Source organism: Dryobates pubescens, chromosome 19 (assembly GCF_014839835.1).
Source record: "Dryobates pubescens isolate bDryPub1 chromosome 19, bDryPub1.pri, whole genome shotgun sequence".
Lineage (NCBI taxonomy): Eukaryota > Metazoa > Chordata > Aves > Piciformes > Picidae > Dryobates > Dryobates pubescens.
Genome location: NC_071630.1, coordinates 12,425,501 through 12,450,998, shown reverse-complemented (window position 1 = coordinate 12,450,998; position 25,498 = coordinate 12,425,501). Strand labels below are relative to the sequence as shown.

The following is a 25,498-nucleotide window of genomic DNA, read 5'->3' as shown; positions in this document are numbered from 1 at the left end:
GAGCCACTTCCACATGTAAAGAAAAATTTCCCCCTGATTATATTTGGCCTTCTTTTCTTTTCTTTTTTCAATAATGCAAAACTGAGTCACAGCCATCTTCACTAAACCTTTTATAAGTTGCAGAGTAGTAGAACATACATTATCTGTGACTATATAGGACGAAACCCCTGCCTAAGGTGAAGATCAGGCTTATCACCTGACATAAACTACCCTGAGATTATTGTGCTGCAAGCACAAATCTCTGAACTTGGACCAAACAGTGCAGGTTTTGCCAGAAATCCTGGATGGGGCAAGTTCTTGTGACCATAGTAGCTGCCCTCTGGGGGTGGCACAGGTGCAGTGTGCTCAATCAAATGATGTTGCTCTTTTACAGACCTATCTGTGGTGTGGCTGGCATTCAGTCTTCTCAGAACCACGTCCAGCACTCAGCTGCCGCTCCTGTTGCACTGCCCCACTGTTCCCACGCGGGAGGCACCGGCTCGTCGCTGGCCTATCGCACCCAGATGGACACCTCTGCCTCTCCCATGTTAATGTCTTCCAGTCCACAGACCCCCCAGACACAGGAGCAAAATGGGATCTTAGACTGGCTCAGGAAACTGCGGTTGCACAAGTACTACCCTGTCTTCAAACAGCTCACGATGGAGAAGGTAGGGCAGTGGATTAATAGGGAGACAGCTTTTAAATTATCCTGGAATTCTCTGCTCTGGAGAGAGGCTGCAAACATCTGTATTGAGAGAATCACTGAAGTTATTGGAGGTTGAAAGTTTGCAGTCTCTGGAAGCAATAACGTTTGGATGAAAAAGTTATTTCTGTTTCAATCTGTGCTGTGGCCTGGGCCTGGGCTGTTTGACAGCTGCTGCCTGCTTCAGAATTCTTCACTAAATGCTTGAAATCCAACCTACATGGCTGTCTTGGGAGCTCTGCTTGGGCTCCCTGTGCAGTAGATAACTAAAATTTATTGATTTGGTTTTTTGGCTTTGTTTTGTTTGTGCTTCTTGATTGATTGTTTTGTTTTTGTTTTGTTTTCTCCCCAAATATTTGGTTATCCTTTGTTTAAACACTGGATTCACAGAGACTTCTGACCCAAAACGTTAGCCTGTGCTGCACGAACATGCCAGTGACTGTGAAGGGTTTGTGTTCTGGAGATGTGGAAATAAAATCACACATTGGCATAGCAAGAGTAAGGAATGATACCTGTGCGTGCTGGGTTTGATCTGAGCAGAATACTTGAACAGCATTTACCCAGCTCCATCTCTAAATGCCTGTCCTCTGACTTCTCTTTGAGCCTTGAACGCCCTCCAGTGGACTAAGTGCTTTGGTTGGGCCAGGTCTAAACTGGGATGGCTCTGTGCTGGTGGTAGGATGTTGTATGTGTTTAGTAATCATCTGTTACCAGTCTTCTGATTTGACTTTGTTCATTATGTGAGGGGAAATACTTTTTTTTTTCCCCTGTAATAAGAGAACAAAACTGTTCCTATTCTGGTGTGTTTTTATGCACACTTTGCTGGCTTTCATTTTCATTACAGTATAACTGTCTATATTTCCATACTCTGCATCTATATTTCATTATAACATTTAGTTTGGCATGATATTTTCCCAATGACAGCACACTGATTTCTGTGTTAAAAGACACCACTAGGAAAACTAGAATGAGTTTGTTTTTTTTCTTTTAAGAGAAGCAGATCCTTAAACTGAGCACAAAGTTCTGTTTTAATATACATGAATGACTTCATCTTTCTTGTGAACAGTTAAAACAAGCACAGACCTAATTAAATGTCATCTGCAGACATTCTCTCTCCCATGCCAGTCCTCCACACTTTTATTCTACCCTGATTCTATAATTTAAGACTGGAGAGTTTCCTTGAATTAACATATGGTTACAAAATGGCTTTTAAGTTGCCTTTCAGGACTGATCTTTGATGAGAAAGAGGCTTTAAACCTCAGCACACTTTTTTTTTTCCCTTTACAAGTTTCTGAGTCTTACTGAGGAAGATCTGAATAAGTTTGAATCACTCACCATGGGAGCAAAGAAGAAGCTCAAGACTCAGCTGGAGTTGGAGAAGTAAGTGAAGGAGGGGGAAGAAAGGTCATGAGATAGTTAATGCAAGTTCTACAAAGGTCTTTGCTTTCCAACTGTAAACCAAGCAGGATTCCCACATGTAAATATGGGTAACATTTGTCTCCCTTCCCCTGCAGCTGTGTCAGTTGCTTTGAAAAGGTCTTGAAACAAAGGCTTACTGGGTCATATTTAGTACTTGCTGGTTTAACTTGTGTAATAGGTTTTGTAAAGCAGGTGTGCAAAGGCTGTTCAGATTTTGGGCTTACCATCTACCCGAGGTTCATAGATAGGAGGGAATCAGGTAAGCGAGCTTCTGAGCTGCAGGGTTTGCCAGCTCAGGCGATGCACACAAAAGCCCAGGGTGCCCAGCAGGACTTTTTCCTTCACAAGACCTGCCATTTTTTTTTTACTTCCATCCATATGGATGGAGCACAGCTCCTTTGAGAGCCTCCATGGTGACCTGTAGTGGCTAAGGCCAGCTTTGGCAGCTGCAGTTCTTCAGGCCTTTGCTGACTGCTGGAGCTGAGATGCAGGATCTGGACTTGTGACATTGTTTGGGGACAAACCACAGAAAGTCAAAGCTGTTGCAGATAACCCTGGTCTCAGGAAGATCACAGCTTTATGTGGTTAGGGTGATATGAAAAAAACACTTTTGGGGAAGCTGATGCAACAGGTTGTTCTATATTTTATATCTCCACATAGAAGGAAATGTTTATTCTGAAGCTTCTGGAGTTACTTAGAAAGCAATTAAAAATCAAAAGCCATGCCCATTTATCTAAGCTCTGTGACAGCATTTTTCATCAGTCTTAATTTTTCCAGAGTGTGTTTGCAAAATGAAAACTTTGGACTGCATTTGGCTTCTCTTTGGTTTTGCTGTGTACAACCAGATTTTGGACAAGCTTAGATAGTGGGTGAGAGAATTTCATCACTATTTGATCACAGAATCATAGAGTGGTATGGGTTGGAAGAGACTTTAGAGATCATCTGCTTCCAAGCCCTCTGCCATGGCCAGGGACACCTACTAGACCAGCTTGCTCAAGGCCCCATGCAACCTGGCTTTGAATACTTCCAGGCTTGAAGCCTCCACAGCTTCTCTGGGGCAAGCTTTTCCAGTGCCTTACTACACTCCTGGGGAAGAATTTCTTCCTAATGTCTAATCTAAATCCAGCTTACTCTGATTGGAAGCCATTACCTCTTGTCCTCTCACTAGGATGATTTACCTTGTACAAATAAGAGCATTAATATTGTAATCAGATGGCAAATAGTCCAAATGTAACTGCTGGCATGAAGCTACGGGCAGGACTGATGCGATTTCCAAATGTTCCCATTTGAAATGAGTGGACTGGCATTTAATGGGCTGTGTCTGCTGCCCTTTCATTCAGAAATTGATTGTCTGTTGTGCTTTCTGCCAGTTTCTGTTTCTCCATAACATTTCTCCCTCACCCTACAGAGAAAAATCAGAGAAACGGTGCCTAAACTCCACAACACCTTCGGCAGTGACCAGCAGCGGCGTGGCCAGGGTTCCCCCTACCACCCATGTAGGGCCTATCCAGAGCATTCGTGGCAACCATGCTGCAGGTAAGAAAGAGGAGTAGAGGACACTGCTGTGCTCTTGGGGCTGAATATCATACAATCACTGTGGTTGGAAAAGACCTTTAAGGTCATTAAGTTCAACTGTCAACCACCATGGCCATTAAACTGTGTCCCAAAGTGCCATGACTAGGTGGGGGTTTTTTAACACTGCCAGGGATGGTGATTCCACTACCCCCCTAGGCAGCTTATAAGACCTTTTCTCCAGATTCTGGACCTGCTCCAGAACCACAATGTCCTTCTTGCAGTGGGGGGCCCAAAACTGAAGCTGGGATTCAAGGTGTAACCTCACCAGTGCTGTGCACCAGGTCATCTATTGCACAGGCCATCCTTGCACAAAAGCAGACTCATTCTTACACTGCTTTTCCACCAACCTGTTGTAAGAATTAGCTTCTAAAATCCCATTGGCTTAATGGGAAGCAATCAATAAGTAGTAGGGATGCAAGAAAAAGTAGTTTCCTCTTCATAGTGCTGCACTAGTCAGCCACTGTTACATCTCCAGACTTCTGCTGTTCAGCCAAGGTCTCTCTCTAAATCTTGAGCATCACTGTGTGTTGGATGGTGCCATGAGCCAGCTGTAATTAGGTCCTCCTGTCAAGTAGGTGTTGCCATTTCGTTTGCATTTCCTGACTGCTCACACCCCCTGTCCCTGCAGAGCTGCGAGTGGATGTGGATCAGCCAGCCCACCCGCTGCCCCGGGAGGGCAGCTCTTCAGAGTACTCCAGCTCCTCTTCCAGCCCCATGGGGATCCAGACGAGGGAGGAGAGCTCGGACAGCGCCGAGGAGAACGAGAGACGTAAGCAGAACCAACCAGAGGGTGCTGGCGGTGCCCTTTTTTGTCTGGTAAAGTATTTACAGATGTTTCTGTCCCCAGGTTTGGAGATTCACTTGGATGGCTCTGAAAAGGAGAAGCCAGTGATGTTACTGAATCATTTCACTTCCAGCTCTGCCAGACCTACGGCCCAGGTCTTACCAGTGCAAAACGACGCAGGTTCCAATCCATCCGGCCATCACACTCTGCCCATGCAGATGATGTCAGCAGCCTCTACTCACATCACCCCCATTCGGATGCTAAATTCAGTGCATAAATCAGAGCGTGGCAATGCAGACATGAAGCTACTTTCATCCTCTATGCATTCTCTTTTATCTTTAGAAGAAAGAAATAAAGTTTCCTCTGGATCTAGGGGCAGCATAAAAATGGAAAAGAGCTTTGGAAATGCAGTGGTGGATGTCATGTCTGCATCTTCTCCCCACCAGCCCTTGCAAGTGCTGTCAGGGACTGCTGAGAGCAGCTCGCCCACATCTACTATTAACTTTGGTCCTCGAACCAAAGTCGTGCATGCTTCGAGTCTGGACAGAGTGATGAAAACAGCTCAGCAGCCAGGATTAATAGTTGAGACCAGCACTGCTGCCACCGTAACATCCAGCACAGTCTTCCACGTGGCTCGTCCACCCATCAAACTCCTGGTGTCTTCGTCTCTTCCTACTGATTCTGCCATTGCTGGGCAGACTTCCTGCTCCAGTAATATGCAAATAACGGTGTCCCCTGCAATAATCAACCCCCGGACTGCTCTCTACACAGCCAACACCAAAGTTGCCTTTTCTGCGATGAGCAGCGTGCCAGTGGCGCCCATGCAAGGCAGCTTCTGCGCAAACAACAGCAACGCAGCCTCCTCCAGCAGCCACCCCTCCACCTCCTTTGCCACCATGGGCAACCTGCCCAGCTGCCCCGCGCCCAGCTCCAGCCCCACGCTCTCCTCCGTCGCTGAGAACAACTTCTACAGCAGCAGCAGCAGCAGCAGTAGCAGCAGCAGCAGCAGCAGCGGATCCGCGGGGAGCATCCCGGTACCAAACCAGAACCACCACCACCATCACCACCAGCAGCAGCCGCAGCAGCCGCAGCCACCCGGCTGCATGGTGTGCAGCTCCTGCGGGTGCAGCGGCAACTGCGGCTCCAGCGGCATGACCGTCAGCTACGCCAACTATTTCCAGCACCCCTTTTCAGGACCTTCAATGTTTACTTTCCCATTTCTGCCCTTCAACCCTTTGTGTAGCAACGGCTACATCAACACGCAGCAGTACAACAGCAGCACCACCTTCCCTGTGGTCCACACCGCCTACAACAGCGGCATGGCGCCCGACTCCGTCATGGCAGGGCAGTCGACGTTCGCGGTGCCGCCCATGCAGAACTTTATGGCGGGGACGGCGGGGGTGTACCAGGCACAGGGAATGATGGGAAACGGCAACGGGTCCGGTCACAAAAAAAATGGGAACCTCTCCTGCTACAACTGCGGGGCCAGCGGGCACAGAGCTCAGGACTGCAAACAGCCTCCCATGGACTTCAATCGGCAAGGTAATGAAAACAAAAGGCAGGAGGGAGGGACGTGGCTTATATGGAGCAGGATGGCCAGGGAGGTGGTGGAGTCACCGCCCCTGGAGGGATTGAACAGACCTGTGGATGTGGTGCTGAGGGACGTGGTTTAGTGGTGGTGGCTTAGCAGGAGTGGTGAGATTGTGAGCTCTGGGCAAGCGGTTGGTCCATTCCAACCTCAGGAGTCCTTTGATTCTGTGGCTCCTTGATTCTGTGATGCCAATCCCAAACAAATTTGGACCAGCCCTAAAACCACATCTAAACTGGTCCTTTCTACTGTGCTTTGATTTTTTTCCTTCCTGCTAGCTGCAGACACGTGCTTGTCAGCCTCTCCTGCAGCTCCGCTATGGTGCTGCAAGCTTGTGGTGTGGTTGGACTCGATGATCCTAAAGGTCTTTTCCAACCCAAACGATGGTTCTATGGGGTGTGTAGTACTGCCTTACATGGATAAGAAGCAGGTTGCTTTAACGTTCTGAGGCATAACGGGTGTGAAAAGGTTGGTGATGGTTAATTCTTCTGCTTCCTCTCCCTCCAGGTACATTTAGGCTGAAGTATGCCCCTCCCTCCGAAAGTCTCGACTCCACAGACTGATATTTAATCTGGCAAGAAAATGCTGTAAGCCATGGAGATAAAAGGAGATTGAAACACAAAACTGAGACGTCCAGTTGCTGTTAAGCTTAATGTATTTTTTAATCCAAAGGTGCTTTACTTTATTAGACTAGGTAGGAAATCTAGCTTAGGGGTGCATCAAACCCATTTCGATTGCCAAATTCAAGCTTGGATCTCCTTGTTGGAACTTCTGACTACGTGTCGTCGGACCGATGCGGACTGGGTGGATGGTGGAGCTGGCCAGCTGCATTTCCAGTTGCAACATCTGATGTACTTCTTTTAAAGTTTTTTTCACTGGAGAATGTTGCCATATGTGGACTTTCTGAGGTGAAAGGTTTGACTCCCGGGCAGCTACATTCTGAGGTGGAAGCGGCCGTTCGCCGGAAGCTCTTTGGCACCCCTGGGCTAGGTAAAATGTCTACTTTTTTTCAAAAGTGATCAGGCACTAATCTCTGGGATTTTTAAGGATTGCACTACAGAAGAATGTAAAACTCTTCAAGCTTTCTGCACTTTTAGCAGACAGTGTCACTCTGAGACCGGTGCAAGAGGCAAAGAAGTTCCAACTCTTTAACAATTGGCACCAGCAGGCTACGGGACTTAACTAGACAACACAAACCTTAAGTCAGTCTCTGCTTTCCCTTCCAAAAGAACACACACAGCAGTTTCCCTTCCTTCTGGAAACAAACTTGTGCTTCATTGTCTCACTTATTACTAGATAGTGCTGGGTTCCCAGCAGTGGCATAAACTCAGTTTTCCAAGGGTCCAAGTCCCAGAGACTCCAGAGTCATAAAAGGCTTCGAGGATATTTTCCTGTAATACACAAAATGACCTTTATGTCCTCTTACTGTATATAGGTCTCTTTCACAGAAACCTTATTATTCTGCTTTTGTAAATGAATTTTAAACCATCCTAAACTTCCCCTCCCCACTTCCAGAACTCTGGTAGCAGAGTTTATAAGCTTTTGCTTTACTTTATATATAAAAAAGAAACCCAACAACCCTGACTCCTACCCTGAGGCTTTTGCTACAGGATTCAGAAGTGGTAGAAGTCAAACATGTAAAAGGTAGTAAACTTCATTATTATCAAGACTTTGAAGGATTTATTGTCAGCCTCCTTCATTGCAATAGATTGTAGATGACTAGCTTTGGTGTTAACTACTTAGCATACATAATTTGTGGGTGACAAATCTAAATTAGGACTTGAGAGGAATCCAAACAAATCCTGAACTGCTCATTTGAAACAGTTTGGTCCTGCCTGGTTGAAAGAAGATCCTAATCCTCATGGCTCACCCCAGGAATCCAATGGCATTAAATGGGTGAGGCCTTCTCTTTAAAATGTCTGACACAGAGGTATTTGCATACTGTAATTTGGAAGACACCTTTAAAGTCTGAAGCCTTGTTTATAGGTATTTTGTAACCCAGCTTAAACCACACCAGGATGAGGAGGATCGATAGTGGCACAGCTGACTTTGGCTGGGAAGTGAGGGAAGTCGTGCCCAAGGAAGAGGTTTGGAAGTGGTGCAGAGCTGCCCTGAGGAGATGTGGCTTTAGCAAACGCTGGTGTGAGGTGGGGTAACGCAGTGGCTTGACAGTGAAGACCTTCCAGGGCCTTGTTCATAGGAAAGAGAAGTTCTGGGCCATCCTTCACCCTCAGCAGGTGGCCATCAGCCTCGCTGGGGAGACACAGTGACGCAGGATGGCCCAAAACCAAACTAGGTCCAGAGCAGTTCGTAGCAGGTTTGGCTTTGTGAAAATCAACACATAAAATTTGCATTAAAAAAAAAAAAAAAACAAAAAACAAACCACCAACAAATTCATTCCTATGCAAAGTAAAACCAAACCAGATTTGTGTATTCTCAGGCCAGCTCGTGCTCCCTCCAGTACCACACACCCTGTTTGCTCTGCCCGTCTCGGAGGGACATCACCTGTGCTCCGACCTACAGCAACCTTCAGACCCACAACACTAAAGTGATGAAAACTGACAATGCAATTTACTTTGCCTTAATGAGCTTGAGACACTGGTAGGAACAATCTCTCCCAACACCCAGTTTTCAGTGATGATGTTTACGACGTGCAGCTTGGAGGGGCTCTCCCGTGGCCTGGAACATGTGCTGAAAGCCAAACCTTAACAGTTAGAGGTGGAGTTTGGGTTTTTTCCCTGCTTTTTGAAAACAATGTTTTACAGCTGAGTTGTATTAAAATAAACTGTATTTCCACACACATCCAAGTGTTAAAAGCCCTCTCAAAAGAACAAAAATCAACAGAAAAAAAAAAAAAAGACCCACCCAACAATAATTCCCTGTAGCAGTTGTGTTCTGTTTTGATGCCCAAAGCTGGGCAGAATCTCATCTGGTGGTTTATCAGAGAGTTGAAAGCGTAACGAAAAGGACTGCAAACCTGAACTTCTGTTCAGCAAACTGTTCCATTCCTGTCTGCAGAGCTTCCTTTGGGATCATTTCCTTTGGGTCAAGTTCAGACTGATGTTTCTTCAAGTGGCTTATGTGTACTTTTAGGTACTGTTTTTAACTAAGTCTGGTTTTAGAGTAAGTTCAAGTTCAGAAGTCTTTTGAGTACCTTGAAACAATGAATGTGATAGAGAAGTGTTTGCTGAGCCAGCAGTGATGGCAGAGCCTGGCCTCCCTCAGAGCAAGTTACGGCTTCAGATCTGCTCCTGGGTGCTGCCCACTTTGTACCAAGAACAGCTAAAGTTGGTAAGTCCAGAGCCCTTTAGTTCCATAAAATAACCCTTAATCTCTTCTTTAAAAAGGCACAAATCCATCTTTCCCCCCTGAAAGGAAGGCAGCTCATTTTAGAAGAGGAGTTCCAGCTTCCCTGGCTGAACCAACCAGTTGGTAAAACCTATTTTTATATGCTGAAAGATGGAGATTTCAAAGAACACTATTTATTGCTATCTTTGTCCTGAAAGTATAAAAATAATTAGTTCTCAAAATGGATTTCACTGTGGAATAGAGATGAATTTTAGGTGCAGGGTGGAAGGGAATCCCAAGTCATCTCCCTGCAGGGGTATGGGGAAGTTAGCGAGGAGCCTTCCCTTGGGGGAGTGAGCTACACGCAGGGCAGTTTTAGAAGTGTTTTCCCCTTGGGAGTGTTGGTGATGGAAATACTGGAAATAGGGTGGAATTTCCAGCAAAATTCTCCTGGCACTGGCAAATGAAGTGTTACTAAATCTGCCAGGCTCTGTGCTGAGCAGCAGGAGAGCAAAGAGGGAAGCCTCAGTATAGCAAGCAAGGGAGTTCCACGATACTTCTCCTTACAACACCTAGTCACAGTCCACCCTATGTGAAACTTTTTCACACCAGGATCATTAAATCTTGGCAAATTAATTGCCAGACTTCCAAAACCAGGGGTCTGACACTAAACCTTTACCATCACCCAAATTGTGCTTCGTGTCCTTTCTCGCTGGCAAGCTTCATTCAGGGTGAAGGCACTCCAAAAACTCACTGTCTGTGGTATCGGGCAGAGCAAAGTACAAGTGACATCACCTGGATCCTCTGCCGGTGGGTTAGCTGTCTCTGTGTTTACTGGAGGTCACGGACACTCAGAGCTGGGGATTTGGGGTCTAGAATGCCTGTGAAACATTTGAGATGGACGTGGGCAAATCTGGACAGCAATCCGTGGAAGCGGACACTTGGGGAGTCTAGAACCAAACCCTTGCCTGGCGGAGGCGCCGGTAACCCTGCCCACCTCCTGCCCACCACCGCCTCGTGTGAGGAAACCCTTGGAACTACCTGTTTGCTCTCTTCAGTTTGTCTTAAAAGTCAGCAAGAAACAGCGTTGGTAGTGAAGCAGAAAGCGAATCCTGTGTGTTTTCAAAGTGCAGATTAACAGCTTCTCCTGGACATAACTTTCCACTTAGGAACGAAGGAAACTCCTGCTCCCATTTGAGCCATTTCTTTTACTTTGGTCAATTCTAGTATTACAAATTGTGCATGTAACTTTATAAATATTTTAAATAGTTTTGTAAATATTTAATATTCAGCTAATTTGATTTTGAACTGTAAATGTCCAAGTATTCTGGTATTGGGATTTTTATGTTTTATTATACTTTGTTAAAAGTAAAATTGTACATTTTTAGAATGTTTTTATCTGAGTAAATTTAATGTATGGAAAAAAAAAATAAAGAGTTAAACACAGGCCCTTGCTTTGGCAGGTTGGGTTGGGGTGGGTTTTGGTTTTTTTTCCCCATTTCAAGGAACTTCATCTGTGTGTGGGCTTCTGCAGCTTGGCAGTTAGCAGCAACTGGGGGTTTTTGTATTCCTTTTATTACTTTTGCTGTCTCTCCACCCACAGACCTCAGCTCGTGAATCACAGTCCCTCTCTTCGGCTCTGCTCCCAGCTGCCCTGACAGAGTTTGTGCTTGTTGCTCACCCCTTGTGCAGGTCTGCGCTGACCACAGGTAAACAAAAGGAATCACCAGCTCGCTGCCTCCTTAAATCTTTTGTGGCTGGTGCCCGAGGTTGTTCCTGAGGATCAGAGTCCTGCTTGTGAGCGCAGAGTCGTTTTCAAGAGCACTGGGATGCTGGAGCTGTAAGTGAGAGGTTGGTGGAGCAGGAGCAGGAACAAAATGGGGATGGAATTACAGAATGACAGACTGGTTTGGGTTGGGAGAGACCTTTAAAGGCCATCTAGTCCAACCCCCCTGTAGTGAGCAGGGACACCTGGAGCTAGAGAAGGTTGTTCAAAGCCCCAACCAACCTGACCTGGAATAGTTCCAGGGATGGAGATCTATCACCTCTCTGGGCAGCCTGTGTAAAAAATTTCTTCCTTTTATCCAGTCTAAATCTCCCTCTTTCCATTTAAAACCATCACCCCTTGTCCTGTCACAACAGGGCCTTCTGTAACATCTGTCCCCATCATTCTTTTCAGCCCTTTTAAGCACTGAAAGGCCACAAGACCTTCTCTTCTCCAGGCTGAACTCCAAAGAACCCATCCATGTGCAGGCACACCCAGACCCATAACCATCTAGGGACTGTTTTAGGGGAACAATCACACCCAAAATTCTTCCTGGAAGCTGGTAGCTTCCTCTCCACATTGTTAATGATGCTCAGCCTCAGAGGGTTCAGCACAGGGTCTATTTGTTGTCAGTAGGACCTGGCTCACCACCATGTGTCCCCTTTGGCAGGTGGACCAGCCCTCTGTGGTCCTTCCCTGCAGAGACCGGGCTTAAGGAAGCTGTCTAGAAAGAACCACACAAGCCATGATGAAGTTGGGATGTAATCCATCCATATCAGCACTGTATTAATCTTAAAAAAGCAACATTTGTACAGGAATAATCAGTCAATCACGTTGTAATTACAAGTATGGTTGTCAGTTATGAGTTAAACAATGTCTTACACGAACAAAACTAAACAGAGAACAAGCTGCATTGTAAAACTTTACCTTGGGAAGTAAAAACACAAAGAACAATTGAAACAAAAAAACCCAACCAAAACCCAAAACAAACCAAACAGGAAGGAAGCGTGAATGAGATGCATGCAAAGAGGTGCAGGTGGGTACAACTTGTACCCCTTGCTGAACTAGAGTGCCAGGACGCAGTAGTATTGCTTCTTTTCCCTCCCCCCGTAGTAAGTTAGCTTCCAGTAACAGATGTAGTTAGTTCACAGACACGCAATGTACACGAGTAACCTCATCCTGCTATGCTTCACAACGACTCTAGAGGAAAAACACAGCTCCTACAGACACCTCTGCTCTGCAGGACAGCAGGAACACCCAGACCTTCCAGACCCCACGTGAGCAGCAGGAGACTTCAGTGATGGGAAACAAAAAAAGAATCGTTTGTTCGTCAGCGCTCAACAACAGCTCCTGAACGCCAGCGGCGCCTCCCTGACCCTGCTCTGGCCATCATGTGCGGAACAGCGGGCAGCGTGAGTTGGTAACTCCAGTGGTGGGGGTGGAGGTGTGTACAGCACAGCTGGAGGGCTCCAACACACATGCCCGGCTGAGCAGATGGAGGTGGGCCGTGTGGGCTCTGTTCACCTCTCAGACTGCATTAACCCAGCTGGGTGCTGGCAGAGGGTCCCTCCACAACCCTCTCCCAGCAGCCAGGCAAGGGAACAGCAAACCTGCAGGCTAAGGTAGGGGTGATGGTTTGGAAGCGAGCTCACAGGAACAACAGTGTTTTTCACACAGGGGATGGAACTTCAGAGCAGAGTGGAGTTTATTTCAGTGTCACCTGTCCAGGTGTGTATCTTTACAGTTAAACACTTCCTAAAACTACAATAAAGCTGTGGTGTTTGGTATGAGTAGTTCAGAAACCGGCACCGTTGCTAAGTTTGTGGTGCCACAAATAAAAAACCCAAAAAAAACAGAGACAAAAAAGAGTTGTACCCCCCACCCAGCTCACCCCAAGCCTTAACCCCCTGCAGCACTGACACGAGGCTCATCGAGCTGCAGGTGACAAAGCTCCCCTTTGGAACGTTTAAATACACTTGCTCTCGTGAGAAGCCTTCCCCTTAGAGAAAGAAATCATAAACCTGTAAGGAATCAATGGGAGATTTATCCAGCAAACTGTCACCTGAAACACTTTAGCTCCTCCCTGGTGCCTGTTTGCTTGTTACAAGTCCAATCGAGCGTCCCTTTCTTTGCAACTGTCACATGCACAATCGGGTTCCGTTCAGAGAGTCCAGAAATGCAAATGTGCCTGTGTGGGATATTACAGCAGGTGTCAAAGCTGGAGGTGCTGGTCTGCACTGTTTAATAGTCACAAACAAGGCAAGGTAAGATGAGACGTCTGCTAAAGCAAGACTATGCTAAGGGACTGGGAGCGTAGGTGACATCCGTGCCTTTCCCTGGGGGGTGTGTGTGGGGCAGAGTGGGGGTGATGGCTGAGGGTAAACCCAAACCCTAGGCTAGAAGCAGCCTGCGTGTCTTAGGCAAAAGGTTGCGCTCCGAAGGTCTCCTGAGAGGCGTAGACCATGTAGAGGAAGCCGTCCTCGTCCTTCTCGCTCTCGTACACCTCGGATATGGGTGTGGAAACGCTCACCATGCTGTGTCCGTTCACCAGCAGGAAGAAGGCCTGGTTGGAGTTCAGCTGGAGGCGTCGCCTGTGGGGTGGGAGGTTAGAGGAAGGAGTTTCACAGTGATGACTCCACATTCCCACTCTCAGCAACAAAGGACAGACGGCCAAACCAAGTCCCCCATCACTGCCAGAGGTAAGATGTCCCCACCCAAAGCAGCCTGACCACCAAAGAAGGTGGTGGCCTCTCACCTCAAAACTGTGTTAAATTCACTTAAGCCCAGTCAGATGGACCCAGAGCTCTCCTTTCACTGGAAAAGCCCTGCCTCAGAAGGGCATTAAACCAAAGGGGAAAAGAGGAGGTTTTCCTTGCCAGGACAATCCTTGCATAACCAGTGCAGAGGGTGCTGGTGGCCTCTAGGACCTTTGCCTTGCAGCTCAACAGCATCCCACTGGAAATGCAAACCCAGGCTGACCTTGAGAGACCTGTATGAAGATGGGGAGGGAGCTTCCATGTGAAAGCCCTGGACCTTTTAAACTCACTTTGTCGCCTGCCCTTGCCTGCCTGCATTTAAGCTTTGGAGAATTTTGCCCTTCTCCTCCCTCTCTGGCTTCAACAGAGTTCACAGACAGTATGGCACAGTAAACATCTAACTGCAGGGTTTCCCCTGGGGGGACAGGTAAAAAAACTGCCTACTGGAAAGTGGCTTTGCAGAGAGGAGCGCTCTTGCAATGTCATAAACCATACAGAATCATACAATGGTTTGGGTTGGAAGGGACCTTAAAGATCATCTAGTTCCAGCCCACTGCCATAGGCAGGGACACCTCCCCCTAGACCAGGCTGCCCAAGACCCCATCCAACATGGCTTTGAACACATCCAGGCTTGGAACCTCCACTTAAGTAAGAGGAACTCAGCTATGTGGAGATACAGCCCAAGAATGAAGGAAAGGATGGCTCAGAAAAGCTGCTTGCTGCTTCCCCTGGCTGCTGAAGGGCAGCAGCAGCTGGGAACAAAGATTTTTTTCACCTTCCAGCCCCAGCCCTGGAAAGGCACCCTTCCAAATCAAGCTCTAACGGCTCCTGGGACAGAAGGCTGAAGCATGGCATCCACTCTCCTAGGGTTGGGAGGAAGAGGCTTTGCTGTGCATGAGGAACTGGCTGAGGACCAAGATGGCTCATACCAAGAGACCTATTAAGAGCAAACTTAAAGGGGACAGGTGAGAAAAATCCTTCAGTTTGCTGGTAACCTTTTTGCCCAGAGCCTTTAATGCTCATGACAAATTCTGGTGGACTTAAACTATCTGGTTCCTGCTTCCAAAACTCTACCTCCCTTTCTTGCTTGTGTAAGAGCTGGGATTTGCTTGTGACAGTCTGTGTACAAGCCTTGGAGGCAGGGAATCGTTTGGGCACGTGGGACTGCACTCAGGTTTTATTGGCCCCCACAACCAGCTCCCTGCTGCCCCGTGACCAATGAAAAGCAAACTCCGGTTTGTTGCTAACTTCTGAGTTCACCACTTGAGAGCTCTTGCTAATCAGACACTCCTCCCAAGCCAGAAATGCACTTCTAGCAGAATTTCTGACCACAGCTTTTCACCACACAACTTCCACTCCGTGGCTACTTCCCCTTTGCCTTTTCTTGCAAACAAAGCCTGAGCACCAGAGCGGTGCAGGACTCAAGTCTTGGTCTGAGGGACAGGAAGACACTGGTCTGAATGTGGGTTTTCAGGCTTCACTGAAAGAAACCTCATTTCATGATCAAAGGATGCCAACCTCAGCCCAGAGCAACAGCTCAGAGCTCTAGCTGAGAGCCTAAACTCCCTCTCAGTGGGTGGGAAGAGGCAGGCACTCCAGAGAGGATTCCCAGGCAGAACATGGAGCAGGTATCCTGAAATAGCTAAGCAGGAAGTACTGGAGCCCTGGGCCAGAAGCACCGCATTAGTGAGGGATTCATGGCCCCAGACTCCCTCCTACACCTCTGGGAACCAGCTATTTCTCCTGAAAGCAGACTACCATCTCAGAGGGCAGACTAAGCCCTTTTCAACTGTGTCTTTTTATTCCAGCAACACCAATGAAAAAGCACCTGCTCGTGGATTTGTCCCAGTGATGACCCCAGTCTTCCATTTAAAGAGCTCCCAAATGCACAGACCAGTTGGGAAATTAACCAAGAATCAGAGCCCTGAGTTGATGCATCTCAGCAGATGACATCATACTACCTGATGATTTTGATGAGCTCACTCATGTTGACGTGATCCGGCACCAGGAACTTGGTCTTATCCAAAACTGGAAGCTGCTTCTCTCCCTTGTACCTTTCAATGATCACCTAAGGAGAAGCACAGAGAGAATGGAGGTGATGTGAAGGGCAGAAACAGTGCCTGGTGATTCCCCCCCCTCCATTTTAAGCCAGCATTTACCCTAAACTCCATTTCCCCTGCCTTTGTGACCCCAGTTACTCAACCCTGGAAAGAAACAATCACAATAATCCTCCCGAGCTCCTCTTGTTCTGTTTGCAAGGGTTTCTGCACAAGGAGGTAACAAACAGGATCTACCAGCACACATCCACAGCTTCAGTCCACTTTTGGAACAGTTCCTTTGCTGGAATCATGTAATTTGGCACTGCATTACCCAGCAACAAGGAAACCCAAGAAAAGCTACAGCACACCTCCCTGTAGCACGCTGCAGTGGCTGACTTAGAGGCTTGGGCTGCTACCAGTCTGCAAACACAAGCAGTTTTCAAGCAGAATTTCTCCAGTTTCAGGCCATCTCTTTCTAAGAACTACACCTCTACATCAGGATGCTGCTCCATTCACCTCCTGTGGTTACTCTAATGCATGAGGAAAAGATGCTTTTCACAGACTCCTAGACGGGTTTGGGTTGGAAGGGACTTTTCAAGGCCATCTAGTCTAACACCCCCTGCAGTCAGCAGGGACATCTGCGGCTAGAGCAAGTTCCTTAAAGCCCCAAATAACCTGACCTAAAATGGTTCCAGGGATGGGTCATCTCCCACCTCTCTGGGCAACCTGGGCCAGTGTCTCACCCCGCTCAGTGTAAACAATTTCTTCCTTCCCTCAAGTCTTTTACTTTAAACCATCACCCCTTGACCACAGGCCCTGCTAGGAAATCTGTCCCCATTTTTCTTCTCAGCCCCATTCAGTACTGAAAGGCCACAAGAAGATTTCCCTGGAGCCTTCTCTTCTCCAGGCTGGACAACCCCAACTCTTTCAGCCTGTCCTCACAGTCAGAGGGGTTCCAGCCCTCGGACCATTGCTGTGGCCTATAGCCCTGCTCTGCCAGACTCATGTCCCTCCTGCGCTTGTGGCTCCAGAGCTGGACCCAGCACTGGTGGGGTCTCAGTAGAGAGGAGCAGAGGGGCAGAATCCTCTCCCTCCCTCTGAGCCCAGGACATGGTTGGGTCTGGCCTGTAAGTGCACATTGCTGGCTCACATCCAGCTTTTCACCCACAAGCAGCCCCAACTCCTCCACAGGGCTACTCTCAATCCCTTCACCCCCGGCCTGGTTTGATACTGGGGGTGCCCTGAGCCATGTGCAGGACTTTGCACTTGGCCTTCCTGAACTTTATGAGGTCCACAGAGTCCCACTTCTCAAGCCTATCCAGTTCCCTCTGGATGGATCCTGTCATTCAGGCATGCCAAGTGCACCACTCAGCCTCAAAGGAGAAAATTTCCTCCCCCCTCAACCTAAGCCATGCTTAGGAAACCAGTCATTCAGTCAGGATTGTTATGCAGTAAGTACTTAAGTGGGGAGGAAACAGCAGATTGGCCCATTTCAGGAGCACCCTGCCCAGCAACAGTATAGTTCCTGCTTTTAAGAAATGATCTCAGAGTTGGTGTGCTCCTGTTTCCACAGCCACGTGGGGTTTGTTGTTTTTAAATCAACGGTAGCTACGTGACACCATCCACTTGGATCACTTCCACGCTCACGGGATCTGCCTGTGTTGATATTCAAAAGCTGCACAGGTGAAGAGATACCGTGGCCTGAAACTGGAGAATTTCTAGTGAAAACTGCTTGAGCCCATTTAATTATAGCAGAGGAAGGCTCCCTACAGCAGTTCAAATAAACTCACGCTGGAAGTAGAACGCTGCTTTTAAAGAGGCAGAGCATAACTAGCAGGTAATATTTCCACCAGCAAAATGAGGGATGTTGACAGCATAGGAGGGATTCAGCATCCAGCGTGACACTGCCATCTTATCTCATCCAGAACTGCTAATGATAATAATGAGGCAGCAGCCCTAGCTAGGATATGGACAGGCAACCACAGCAAGCCTCCAGGGATCCCAGCAGGCCTCTGCCAGAGCTGCTGGGCGTCTGCATCACTGCATCTTCAGCAAGCTGCTGAGGTACCCCCGAGTTTCTGCTAGTAATAAAAATGTCCATGGGTGCCTTCAAATGAGAGCTTTGCCATAAATCAATGGCTTTCAATCTGTGGCCACAGAGCTCAGGGACAACAGCTAAGTGATGTGTGGAAGGTGTGTAAAATGGATTTGCTGGGAAAGAGCCTTTTGGGAACACTGAAAGGTCAGAAAATCTCTGCTGTAAAATATTACTGGTTCCCACACCCCACAGCACCATAAACAACAGCAGCTGCTTGAGGTGAAGTGGCTTGAAGTTAATCTGAAAACCTTTTGGTTTCTATTTGATGTGCAGCTTCTGTTCATGAACTCACACTGCGACTGCAGCTACTCTGCAAGCAGTTTGTTCACAGCAGAATTTCCCCTCACAGGGACCCTCAGCTCTCATCACTGAGAGCCAAAAGTTGAGGCATCCAATTAAATTGTCTTTTCCATACCCTAAGATCTTCTGAGACCTTCCCTGTTCCATCAAATGGCCGTAAGGATGGCTGCATTTACTGCTTAGTGCAGCGATAGCCATCACACAAAGCCCACCAGCAACAGGACACAATCCTGCCTGTTCCTTCCTAGGATGCTTTGCTTTGTGTTTGCAACCTCCAGGATGCCATAAATAGAAGAAAATAAACACTTGGGCAGCTTTTGGAACTGACCACCTAAAGAAAACTGACAAGGTGAGGGCTGATCTCCCCTCTGAGGTGAGCTGGAGGGGGCGGACAGCCAAGCAGCACCTCTGGAGACCTCAAGCACAGGCCTGTTTCCTGGAAAGCAAGTGTTTCTGTCTTCCTTAGCACGGATCAGTGATGAAGCCATGCCTGTCTCTACAGTACTGTGCATTCTTGGGTAGTCCCTGCAGACTCTTCTTTTGGAGAAGAAAAACACTGAGATGAGAAGAGCAAAACAGTCAGGAGAATCTCAGAGCTCAGCCAAGGTGTAGTTATCTTGGAAGTTCCGACATGCAACTTCTGTAGACAGGAAACTCCATTTCACCCAGTCCCCAGCTAGCACCCTGCTCTGCCACACTGATTGCTGGTTACCAGCTTCAGAATGTTTCTGAAATTCAGGTTTAATCACCCTGAAGGGCCAGATTTTAATTTGGTCTCATCAGGACAGCTGTGTTACAAGGTTCTACCTACTAAAAAGAACATGAGATGACCTTGTGCTGCTAAGGGACATCAGACTTGGTAGAGTTAGACAGTGGTTGGACTCAATGATCTTCTTGAAGGTCTTTTCCAACCAAAAGGATTTTATGAGACTGGGAGTTGAAGTGAGAAGAAGCAGACTCACAGGTATTTTAGTCGGGTGCTGCTCTCGAATCAGTCGTACATCTTCCACTCTTTGCTCTGCAAGAGACGAGAAAACAGCCTGTTCAAACAGCCACTCTTACTGCTGTTATTACCTCTTTTCTCTGCCACTGAAGAGAGGGGACAGAGGCAAAGTCAAGCAAAGCAGTTTCCAAACAGGACAGCGCTGTCACAAGTGAAACCTCTCCTTTGACAGCTGATAGCTTCGATCTTTAACCCAAGGTGACACGCGCTGCCTGGGACTCCTAGAAAGCGTTACAGGACAGCGTGTCCACCCCCCGCACCTCGTTTTCTGCCCCCTAAAGCAGACGTTTCAGCTCACAAATTTACGGCATCAAATTACACCACCCAACTTCGTGACTAAATACCCTGTCCTATTTCTGCACCATCCCAGAAGAGGAAGTTGTCAACAATTACTTGTGACCAAAGAGCAGCCGAAGCCTGGCAGCGTCAGCTTACGCCGTGCGTTCCAGCGTTACTGAATTACAGCTTTCTGTTTTGATTATGCTGCACCCATTGTTGCAGAAGCTGGTGGCAGCTTCTTGGGCACCCAGACATTTCACTGCTCTCCATGCCAGTGTTGAGGATAAAGTTCAGCTCTCTTCAGACATAAATATTAATAGCACAGATATTATAAACCAGGCTAAAGTACGGGTCCGAGCCAAAGTAAACAGGCACAGTTGCTTTGAGCGGCAGTTGCGTCTGCGTACACCCTGCCTGCTTTCAGATTCAGTGAACTCAATTTTAACCTCTTCAGTTCTTTTCAGCGAGCCAAGGCTTGCCACACCATCTCCACCTTATAAACACCTCTCAAGAGAGAACATTTAGTATTGCATCACGGCTTTAACAGGCACCTGCCTAAGGAAAGAGAGGTGCTGCTCATGGGAGAGGAAGAGCTTTGATCAGCAGCCAGCAGCCCAACTCGTTGCTCGTATGTTAATGCCCAGGACACACGACCTGTCCCGTCACTCAGCAGTAACATCACTCAGCTCCCCATTAGTCCAGTTCCCGCACATAAAACACATCCCTGTGCCTTCCTCTGAGCCCAGCAAGGAAATGCAACTCACGTGAATCACGCTTTTAAGCTGGAGGTGAATCAAGCAGAACTAAGGCAAGGAGTATGCAAAGCCTTCCCCTGACTGCAAGACTGAGAACCTGAAAGCCACCCTGCTCCACAGCCCACAGCCTAAGCCATGCTCTCACCAACCAGCACGAACACTTCAAGGGCAGAGATACCAGCTCATTAAAATACTTTTTAAGATTAACCAGAAGCACAAGAGATACGGGGAGCGAATGAGACCAGCCATCAACACAGTAAGCACAGAGAGGCTCGACCAAGTTTCCCAACAGGTTTGTTCACAGCAATGTTATTGAGCAGAACTCCCTGGAGTGGGAGGAACATAAACCGGACAAATCATTGATATTATTGTGCACGGCTGTTCAGAACCAGCCTTCAGTCAGCCACAGATAAACACTGCTCTCTGACGACATTAGTTGCAGTGGCAACTGCTTGGCTGCCATCCTAGCTGAACTTAATACCTGCACTGGAGGCTGCCGACAGGCGATGGGGTCAACAACCGTTTTGGAAGACTCTAAGAAAAGGGGCAGCTTAAACACAGACCTAGCAGATCAAAATTCTCTCCGCTTTGAAAGCAGAGAACAGCTCATGTTTAACAGAACAACAAAGGCAAGGGTGGGGGCACCAGAAAGCTCTCTTAAGCAGCTTGACTTGAACCCAAAGGAAGAAGGGAAAGAAAATCTGGATCAATTACTTCCACCAATTCCATTTTACGTACAGGATTTTATAGTTCACACAGAAATAGGTTACGCTGCCAGTTCTTGTTACCCTCGGAGCGTTTCAGCCTACCTCACTGACACACATGAGCAGATACTGAGCTCTCCCATTGCTTCGGTCCCATCCTAAGCCCAGAAAGAAGTGTTGGCACCGCTCTATCAAGGCTGTTTCTTCCAGAAAGAGACTAATCTCATTTCTGCAGCCATGGTTACACAGCTCTTTTCGAAGCCTTGCTAGTTTTCAATAACTATATAGAGGCAGGAAGCATACACCCCAAGTCCTCTCACAGCTCCCCGAGAATTCCTCACAGGTACCAAAATGCAAGTGGAGATCAATTCTCCTGCCAGCAGCACAGAAGAAGCTGGGCACTGAGCAGACATGTCTGAAAAGAAGAAAGGCAGGCCCAGCTCCTGGCACACAACACCAAGTGATGTTTCCTGGCTCCTGGGAATTCTGCAGCCAATAATGGATGATGTGGATGATGTGATCTCCACATCTCAAACCCCTCTCCCATGTCAGCACGGAGCTCATCCAGCCACAGCACTGCCACCCACCTCCACCCCTCGCTCACTCCCACCCCTCGCTCACCCCCACGGACACCCAAAACACCACCCAGAACTTCCAGGCTCCAGCCCCACAGTGGAGAGGCTTGGCCCATTTTGCCGGAGCTGAACGGGGAAGAGAAGGCCGTGCCGGGGTTCGTTTCGATTACAGCCCCGAGCGGGCGCTGACTCCCCGTCCGCCACAGCTGCCGGGGACAGCAGCGCAGCCTGGCACCGCGGGCCCGGTCACCGGGGCAGGACCGACGGGCTCGCTCCGGCAGCGGGCACTGCTGTCAGTAAGACCCGGACCCGGACCCGGACCCGGGATCTCCTAAGGAGATCTGCCCTCCCCCCGCCTCCCCGATTTCCCCAACCCCAGCAGCCAGGGGGAACAGTCGCCGGCCCTCCGTCGCCGCCCGCTCGCCGAGCGACGAGGCCCGTAGAGGGGCCAGGACAAGCGGAGGGGCCCGTCAGCGACCCTGCGCCGCCGCGTCTCTTCCCGGGGAGCTCACCGAAAGTGCGGCGCTGCTTGAAGCTCTTCTCCGAGGGCATGGCGGCGGCTGCTCGGCCTCAGGCCCGGCGGCGGCTGTGCGCGGCGGAGGCGGACGATTCCGAGTGCCGGCGCCCGCCCCCCGCCGCCACCACCGGCGGCTCCGCCGTCAGCTGACGATGCGCGTCACGACGGGGCGGGCACCAACGCGGCGGCGCCGACATCTTGAGCGTGGCGGGGCGGGCGGGCAGCGGCGTCCTGCCCTCCTCTGCTTCGGGGACCCGCGCGGCCACCTCAGAGCGCCCTGCTGGTGTTCACCTCAGTGAAACGGCCGCGGCCACCTCAGTGCCCTGCCAGTGTCCTTAGTGACACACGGCCATGCGTAGCTCAGTGCCCTGCCAGTGTCCCCCCTTGGCGATAGGTGTGATAGCTGCCTCGGAGTGGCCTGACGTGCACCTCTGGGGCAACACATGGCTATGGCCACCTCAGGAGTGCACCGCTGGTGCCCATGTTCAGGGACGCGAGGCCGTGGCCACCTGAAGAGTGCCCTGGCAGTGTTCACCCCGGGTGAAAGACAACCATGGCCTGCTCCAGTACCCAGCTAGTGTCTACCCTCAGTGACAGACAGCTGTGGCCTCCTCAAGCGTGTCCAGCTGCTGTATACTCTCTCTGAGCGACAGCCGTGCCTTCCTGTCTGCCATGTTCTTCCTTGACAACACATAGCCATGGCCACCTCAGAGTGCCCTCCCAGTGGCCACCCTCAGCAATACATGGTGATGGCCACCTCTGTGTCCTGCCATGTTCCCCCTCAGCAACACACAGCCACATCCATCTTTCCCCTCAACAACGTGCTCTTAAGTGACTTGGCCTGTGTGCAGAGGTGCAGGTTTGGGTGATTTTGCCTTCAGTTTGCCTCCAGCACACAGACACGAGTATGAGGAGGCCGTGGTAACGCTTCTGTTAGGGGAGCAAAGTTTCAGGAGCAGGTGTTCCAATTCACTTCCAAACCCACCACCCAGTTTCATGCAGTTTGTCAGGAGCTGATTAGATCACAGACAATTCCAGTCACAAGCCAAGCTTGCTCGCCTTCATCCTGCAGATACCGTGTCGCCATTATAAATGCCCAACTGTTTCCTCCTTTAGCAGCTTTCTGACACAAGCTGTTGGCTGTAGACTTTCAGCTGCCTTTCCTTCTTTTTCCCTCACATATGTTCCCAGTACCTTGTTTTGAAATACAAGAACCAATTTGCAGCAATAGGACTACACAATCTTGTACAATCCAACTTCTGTGGCTGAAAGGAAAGGGAGTTGTGGCAGTGTCCTTATGAACATAGGGAGAAGGATGGTTTTCTGACCACCTTAGAGATTATCAAGATTTTTGCAACTTTTTTTTTTTGGGGGGGGGGGGATATGGGAGGGAGTAGATTGATGCACTGAAGTTAGGGTAATGCTGCACTCACATGCTGGAATGAGGGTTTGTTACCTAATTTTGTGATTCAGGGTCATACAGTTCCAGTGAGTGTATAATTATAGGATGAGACCATTAAAAATGTGACTAACCAAAGGAAAGAAAAATAGCCCTAAGGTCCATGAATGCTCTACCCATCACATCACTGTCCAGGGACAGCAGGTGACACATGTTGGACGGTCATTAGAAAGCTGATACTTCTGAAACTTAAATTAGCAATCCCAAATGTCTGGTTTTACAGAATTTGTTCATATTTAAATAAGTGCCTTTTAAAAAAATGTTTTCCAGGCTGAGGAAATCCCACCACACTCTCAGAACTGTGGTACCTCAGGGGCTGCTGCAGGCTGTGTGGCTGCAGGCCGGAGGACAAGCTCTGGTGAAACCATGTGGTGTTGTTTTTTAGGGTGTACAGGTGAGTCCTGGTGGCAGGGCTGGCGATACTGAGCTCGTGTGGTTTTCATCCACACTACCAACTGTTAGCAGGGCTGCATCTCGGGCTGAAAGCATCCATATGGTGCTTAGGAAGAGCCACAATCAGAGTATCTACTGACAGGCTGGGCTATCAACACGTTCCGCTCATGAATAATCTGCAGAGACTGTGAGAAGGAAAACTTAGATCTACATTGAGACTCGCTTGACCCTTCTCATCTCAGCCTTTGCCTGTGTCTGCATGTCGACAGCATAGACAGTTGGCGAGTCTGGAGCTGAGGAAGGTGTTAGGCACAGTTGGAACGACAGCATGGACATAGGCTTTGGGACCATCTTTGCCTAAGCACAGTTCTCCATCCCTGGTGAGAAAATGCTGCTTTTGAAAATGCTTTTGCTTCAAACTTAGTGACTGCACTGGAACAGAGCCCTTTAAAGATTGAGCCTGCAGAGCATTTTTATTCTGGTCTTAGCACACTTTACAAAAGCATTGAGTCTGAGGAGGAGAAGACTGAACTGAAAGGAGACATTATATCGTCTTCAAATATGCAGAAGGTTGCTGCAGAGCAGGAGGGAATTAAGTCTTGTCTGCATGCAGTGAGCCTAGGACAAGAAATAATGAGCTTACATCTTGGAAAAGGCAATAGAAATTAGATGCTGGGTTAAGAGTTGAATAGCTGAGCACCAAACAAATTGCCTAGGAAAGTGGTGGAATAGTCACCATCAGATATTTTTATTTAACAAGGAATTGGTAAAACAGCTTTTCTGAAGAGTTGAGGGAGAATTGCTCTTATCCGAGGGAGAAGGATGGGGTAAATAATCTCTTACAATACCTGTCAACTCTAGTTTTTCATGAAGCAAAAGAGATGTGACTTGCCCAAACGTAGAAAGCAGGTTAGAGCACAAGCTGGGTTTGGATTCCAGCTCAGATCCTCGTGTCTGCGCCCTATACAGCAAGATACCTCACGGCTCCAAAAGCGCCAGGTTTTCCCAACTGTTACATCTTCCACAAGGTTGTCTGGGCGTGTTTTGTTCTTAAAAAGGCACTATGAATGGTGACTCCAAACCCTAGTTGATATTTACAGCATTTCCCTGGGGAAAAACTCCCACTTTTCCTATTTTTTTTTTTGTTCCATATGAGCTGCCTCACAACAAAGCGATTGTATTTCACAATCAGAATGATAAACCATCCCCTTATTTCTCTGCTGCAACAGTGCTGAAAAGGCTTTTTACAGTGAATAGAAAGAGCTACTCCTCTGCAGTGCTACACCCTTGCTGGAAGACAGCACTTCAGTGTCTAGGGCTATTAGCTCAGCAGCTGTCAGCAGTATTAAATTCGCCAGAAACCTGGAGAGAAAGCCCCTATAAAATAAAAGAGAGTGTGTGCTGAGAGTGAGTTACCTTTAAATCTCAGTAGAGATACCTTCCCTTGGTTATTTTCATGCAAAATGTTCTTATTCATCCCTCTCAGCTACAGAAAATGTGGGCCTTGGCTTTTTTAACA

The 25,498-nt window shown here is 48.3% G+C and overlaps 2 protein-coding genes across 2 annotated transcripts in view; one reads left to right on the top strand and one right to left on the bottom strand.

Moving 5' to 3' along the window:
* Positions 1 to 8,030, top strand: part of ZCCHC14 (zinc finger CCHC-type containing 14) — a 63,273-nt gene extending 55,243 nt beyond the window's left edge. Inside the window, exons 8-13 of the mRNA XM_009904466.2 lie at positions 374 to 647; positions 1,971 to 2,062; positions 3,510 to 3,637; positions 4,305 to 4,445; positions 4,524 to 6,002; positions 6,556 to 8,030. Coding sequence (XP_009902768.2) covers positions 374 to 647; positions 1,971 to 2,062; positions 3,510 to 3,637; positions 4,305 to 4,445; positions 4,524 to 6,002; positions 6,556 to 6,611 — 2,170 coding nt within the window. The 3' untranslated portion in view covers positions 6,612 to 8,030. The remainder of the gene's footprint in view (positions 1 to 373; positions 648 to 1,970; positions 2,063 to 3,509; positions 3,638 to 4,304; positions 4,446 to 4,523; positions 6,003 to 6,555) is intronic.
* Positions 8,031 to 12,603: 4,573 nt separating this feature from the next.
* On the bottom strand, positions 12,604 to 22,262 carry MAP1LC3B (microtubule associated protein 1 light chain 3 beta). Its single transcript, XM_054170099.1, has 4 exons — positions 22,123 to 22,262; positions 19,257 to 19,312; positions 15,819 to 15,925; positions 12,604 to 13,692 (listed from the first exon to the last, which is right to left on the bottom strand). The coding sequence occupies exons 1-4, from the start codon at positions 22,160 to 22,162 to the stop codon at positions 13,518 to 13,520; spliced, it is 378 nt and encodes a 125-aa protein (XP_054026074.1). The 5' UTR covers positions 22,163 to 22,262; the 3' UTR covers positions 12,604 to 13,517.
* Positions 22,263 to 25,498: the final 3,236 nt, after the last annotated feature.